Source organism: Coregonus clupeaformis, chromosome 40, assembly GCF_020615455.1.
Source record: "Coregonus clupeaformis isolate EN_2021a chromosome 40, ASM2061545v1, whole genome shotgun sequence".
NCBI classification, from domain to species: Eukaryota; Metazoa; Chordata; class Actinopteri; order Salmoniformes; family Salmonidae; genus Coregonus; species Coregonus clupeaformis.
Genome location: NC_059231.1, coordinates 3,381,069 through 3,387,068, shown reverse-complemented (window position 1 = coordinate 3,387,068; position 6,000 = coordinate 3,381,069). Strand labels below are relative to the sequence as shown.

At 41.3% G+C, this 6,000-nt stretch overlaps 1 protein-coding gene across 1 annotated transcript in view; it reads left to right on the top strand.

Moving 5' to 3' along the window:
- Nucleotides 1–211: 211 nt before the first annotated feature.
- The window catches only part of LOC121555203 (contactin-associated protein-like 5), a 133,656-nt gene continuing 127,867 nt past the window's right edge, over nucleotides 212–6,000 (top strand). The window contains 1 exon segment of the mRNA XM_045212054.1: nucleotides 212–492. Within this exon segment, the coding sequence (XP_045067989.1) occupies nucleotides 420–492 (73 nt within the window). The 5' untranslated portion in view covers nucleotides 212–419.

Sequence of the window (6,000 nt, the reverse complement as noted above, 5' to 3'; positions counted from 1 at the left end):
ACCTTCAAAAACGGTCATAACTAATGCAAAATATGTTAATCTTGCTATACCATTGCTAAATCGTGCAGAATGCGCAAAAATAAACTCGAATTGATTAAAGGCTTTTAAGAGAGAGAGCTAGAGAGCGAGCGAGAGAGAGGGAAAGAGAGAGAGAGAGAGAGAGAGAGAGAGAGAGAGAGAGAGAGAGAGAGAGAGAGACGCACGGATGTGACTGGGCTTTGGAAGCAGCAGAGTATAAGCGCACTAGGAAAGGATGTTGTGCGCGCGCTGGCAGACCTGTCTCTTGATGGTTCTAGTGAAGAGGTAAAGTCGAAGCAGCTGGAAATATACCATACTGCACGGAGGCACCATCGGAGTTATTTTCACTCAAAGACTGAGGATATACAGAAGCCTGGATATCTGTGGCGAACAAGGTGGACATGTCATCTCTGGCCATCGCCTTCATTCTCACGGTGCTCGACGTCCTCGGTGCTGCGCTGGCGGCCAGTCACTGTAAGTAACTTGACAAAACTACAACATAAAAGAGTTGGTTCTATTTTCTAAGTTTGTATGGTCGTTTTTTTCTCGCTATCCTAAATCAGCAGAAATTGGAGCGTAGAATTTCAAACATGCCACCTCCTCCATCCACAAAATACTGTATGACTACTCAGTCACACAAGCTACAGAGCGGTTTTGCATAACGTGTCTGTCTCTACAATTGCAGTGTATTTAAACTGATTATTTGTGCATTCGTGGACGACTTATCGATTGTTCAGATCAATTAATATCCTACCCTTCATGTTCTTGGGAGACATGTTGTGCAACATGCCATTTCGAATGGACTGACATGTGTCGCATAGATCCATCTTTCTCACATTGTTAAAACACATTGTTCTGTATTAACGGAGCTGTAGGCCCACATCCGAATTTAAGTTTTCAACAGCACTTTTCTACCTCGGGATTTGTGAATCCCTTACGAAAATGCAGCACTGTATCGGTTTACATAGGCAATTTTAGTTTTTTGTTATAGGCTAAGTGTTATTTTAGGGACCACACTAGATCACAATACATGTGCACTATACCTACTACCTGTGGTGTGTACCTAATTCGACTGGACGCCTATGCTGCTAGAGAAGCACTTGCAGCATACCATGCTCATCACACTTGCCACGAATGGCAAGTGTATTTTCAAGCGCAAATACTGTATGTAGGCTACAATCGGTGTTAGCATGTCTGCACTGTCACTAGAGGTCAGAATTAGCTTTGAACAGAGGATAGAATTGATCATTTTGAAGTGGAATGAGATAGTTCTGAACACTACTGTATGTTCTCAGAGCTAAGAAAAAGATGACATGGTCCCTCATCTAAACAGTATAGTGTACAGTATACCAGAGCCTCATCTAAACATTATAGTGTACAGCAGTACTTTCCAACTCCAGTCCTCGAGTATCCCCAACAGTACATATTTTTGTTGTGGCCCCGGACAAGCACACCTGATTCCACTTCATCATCAAACCCTTGATTAGTTGAATCAGGTGTTTTTGTCCAGGGCTATAACAAAAATGTGTACCGTTGGGTGTACTTGAGGACTGGAGTTGGAAAATACTGCTGTATGAAGGTGATGGCCAGACGTCACCAATGAGTTGTCAACATAAAAGGTTCATTATTCAGTATAAATAATATCAATTCATAATTCATAGCTTATTTCAAACGTAATAAACACTATTCAATTAGCAATTGATATTGATTTGGTAGCACTGGAGTTTTAAATCCCTTTACTGTTTCTGTGCAATTCTTTGAAACCTTGTTTCAAACAGGGAGTTGTTGTCAAAATGGCATTATTGAATGCTGCTGTGTATTGGGCTTTGCTGCTAATGTTAGCGCCTGGCACCTGTTTAGTCTGTGTGACGTGGTACCCTTCCTCCTTTCTCCCCCTACAGTAATGTGGTAAGCGGCAGTCGAAGCACCGTCACAATGCGTTATATATGTACAGCGAAGGCTGTAGTATAAGCAAACTCCTTTGTTGCCGATTCCTTTGTCCGTATTGGCTACACTATCTAGCTACTTCCCCTCCCTTACTGGCCTGATATTGGCTACACTATCCAGCTACTCCCCTATCCTTACTGGCCTGATTTTGACTACACTATCCAGCTTTTTCCCCTCCCTTACTGGCCTGATATTGGCTACACTATCCAGCTACTTCCCCTCCCTTACTGGCCTGATATTGGCTACACTATCCAGCTACTCCCCTATCCTTACTGGCCTGATATTGGCTACACTATCCAGCTACTTCCCCTCCCTTACTGGCCTGATATTGGCTACACTATCCAGCTACTCCCCTATCCTTACTGGCCTGATATTGACTACACTATCCAGCTTTTTCCCCTCCCTTACTGGTCTGATATTGACTACACTATCCAGCTACTTCCCCCCCCTTACTGGCCTGATATTGGCTACACTATCCAGCTACTTCCCCTCCCTTACTGGCCTGATATTGACTACACTATCCAGCTACTTCCCCTCCCTTACTGGCCTGATATTGACTACACTATCTAGCTACTCCCCTCTCCTTACTGGCCTGATATTGACTACACTATCTAGCTACTTCCCTCTCCCTTACTGGCCTGATATTGACTACACTATCCAGCTACTTCCCATCCCTTACTGGCCTGATATTGACTACACGATCCAGCTACTTCCCTCTCCTTACTTCGGCAAGCGGGAGCATCACAGCCCCGTGTTGTTGTGTAGCTGACTTGCGGCACAAACTCTCCCCATTAAGCAGTCGACTGTATCATGGTGACATCCTGATGAATACCAATATTACAAGTTTTTTCTCGTGTAGGCTGCTATCCTACTCAAAATATAATAAAGTGGGATGGAACAAATTGGCCACGTTAGCTACCGGCGGTGACATGTGACAGCCTAGAGCTGCCTGGTGGGAAGCAACTCATGTCGGCAACCACCTCGATATAACACCGTTGTATTGGTCATTCACGTTTATTTTGCACTGGCTTGTCGTTACGTTAGCTAATTAGCATGTCAAGTTTTAACTAGCGCCATGCTGCTGTTGTTGCCAGCTAGCCAGCATAAACTTGCTAGCTGGGATTGAAGGGCTCATCATCAGCAGTTGAATGTCTCCCGTCAGACAGTAATTGTGTTGCTGTTGCTCTCCGTGGTGCTGGAAGGCAGCCTGGTGGGAGGGAAGAGAGAGAGAGCGAGAAAGAGAGAGCTAGACAGAGAGAGAGACGACAGTGTTAGTGCCTCAGTTTGACCAGCCTGCTGCTCTCCTCTGTTAGGGTCAGTCTTATCAAGTGAAGCTTCTGTTCAACGGTCCTCCTCCCAGGCAGTGCTCTGATCATTATGGTTCATTCTAACCATCATTCACCCCCATTTTGAAGCATTAAACTCAAGGAAAGGAATTAACTCAAGTCAGCACAGATTGCTTAAAAGACTGGTGGATCTGATATCAAAATGTCAGTGTCTTGGTCAATGCTTCTTACAGTATGTTATACTTACAGGGTGTTATACTTGCAGGGAGTTATACTTGCAGTGTGTTATACTTGCAGGGTGCCATAATTACAGGGTGCTATACTTACATGGTGCTATACTTACATAGTGTTATACTTACAGTATGTTATACTTACAGTATGTTATACTTACTGGGTGCTATACTTACAGGGTGTTATACTTACAGGGTGTTATACTTACATTAGGTTATACTTACAGGGTGCTATACTTGCAGGGTGTTATACTTGCAGTGTGTTATACTTACAGGGTGTTATACTTACATTATGTTATACTTACAGGGTGCTATACTTGCAGGGTGTTATACTTGCAGTGTGTTATACTTGCAGGGTGCCATACTTACAGGGTGCTATACTTACATAGTGTTATACTTACAGTATGTTATACTTACAAGGTGTTATACTTACAGGGTGTTATACTTACATTATGTTATACTTACAGGGTGCTATACTTACAGGGTGTTGTACTTACAGTGTGTTATAATTAAAAGGTGTTATATTACAGGGTGTTATACTTACAGGATGTTATATTACAGGGTGTTATATTTTCAGGGTGTTATACTTACAGTATGTTATACTTACAGGGTGTTATACTTACAGGGTGTTATACTTACAGGGTGTTATACTTACAGGGTGTTATACTTACGGTATGTTATACTTACAGGGTGTTATACTTACAGGGTGTTATACATATGTTATATTATACTTACAGGGTGTTATACTTACAGGGTGTTATACTTACAGTGTTATACTTACAGGGTGCTATACTTACAGGGTGTTAGAGTTACAGGATGCAATACTTACAGGGTGTTATACTTACAGTGTGTTATATTACAGGGTGTTATACTTCATAATGTTATACTTACAGGGTGTTATACTTACAGGGTGTTATACTTACAGGATGTTATAATTACAGGGTGTTATACTTAAAGGGTGTTATACTTACAGTATGTTATATTACAGGATGTTATAGTTACAGGGTGTTATACTTATTTTATGTTATACTTACAGGGTGTTATACTTACAGGGTGTTATAGTTACAGGGTGTTATACTTACAGGGTGTTATACTTAAAAGGTGTTATATTACAGGGTGTTATACTCACAGGGTGTTATACTTACAGTATGTTTTATTACAGGGTGTTATACTTACAGGGTGTTATAATTACATTATGTTATACTGACAGCGTGTTATACTTACAGGGTGTTATACTTACAGGGGGTTATAATTACAGTGTGTTATAGTTACAGGGTGTTATACTTACAGGGTGTTCTACTTACAGGGTATTATACTTACAGGGTGTTATACTACAGGGTCTTATACTTACAGTACAGTGCCTTGCAAAAGTATTCATCCTCCTTGGTGTTTTTCCTATTTTGTTGCATTACAACCTGTAATTTAAATTGATTTTTATTTGGATTTCATGTAATGGACATACACAAAATAGTCCAAATTGTTGAAGTGAAATTTAAAAAATAACTTGTTTCAAAAAATTCTAAAAAATTAATAACGGAAAAGTGGTGGGTACATATGTACGCCCCCTTTGCTATGAAGCCCCTAAATAAGATCTGGTGCAACAATTACCTTCAGAAGTCACATAATTAGTTAAATAAAGTCCATCTGTTTGCAATCTAAGAGTCACATGATCTGTCACTTGATCTCAGTGTTTATACACCTGTTCTAAAAGGCTCCAGAGTCTGCAACTCCACTAAGCAAGGGGCACCACCAAGCAAGTGGCACCATGAAGACCAAGGAGCTCTCCAAACAGGTCAGGGACAAAGTTGTGGATAAGTACATATCAGGGCAGGGACTGGGAAACTGGTCAGAATTGAAGGAATGATGGATGGCGCTAAATACAGGGAAAGTCTTGAGGGAAACCTGTTTCAGTCTTCCAGAGATTTGAGACTGGGACGGAGGTTCACCTTCCAGCAGGACAATGACCCTAAGCATACTGCTAAAGCAACACTCAAGTAGTTTAAGGGGAAATGTCTTGGAATGGCCTAGTCAAAGCCCAGACCTCAATCCAATTGAGAATCTGTGGTATGATTTAAAGATTGCTGTACATCAGTGGAACCAAAAGATTCAGTGGCGGTTGTAATCCGTTGCAGGAAAGCGATTCCACCCAATATCCATGAACTAATCAAGTTTCCTTCACAGGTAAAGTCTGACTTTTCTTCTTACTTTTGTAGCACACATTTTGGCTAACCTAGTCAAAAGTTTGTGTTGATACTGATTGACACTTTAGCACAGGTGGGATTGAAATGTTCATAATCATAAACGCGCGAAACGTAACCACTATCCAGACTTAAGGTGTTTTGCCTATTATCAGCAGGGATAGCAAGAATACAACATTTTCTCTGCACCCCCCCCATGACAAAATGTGTAGAATTGCAGGAAATAATCTTTAAACCTGCAAAATTCTCTCCACCAATAAGAGGGGTGTGAACAGTTTGTGTCATGAACAGTGCTTGTGAGCATAGAAATAGACGTGGCGT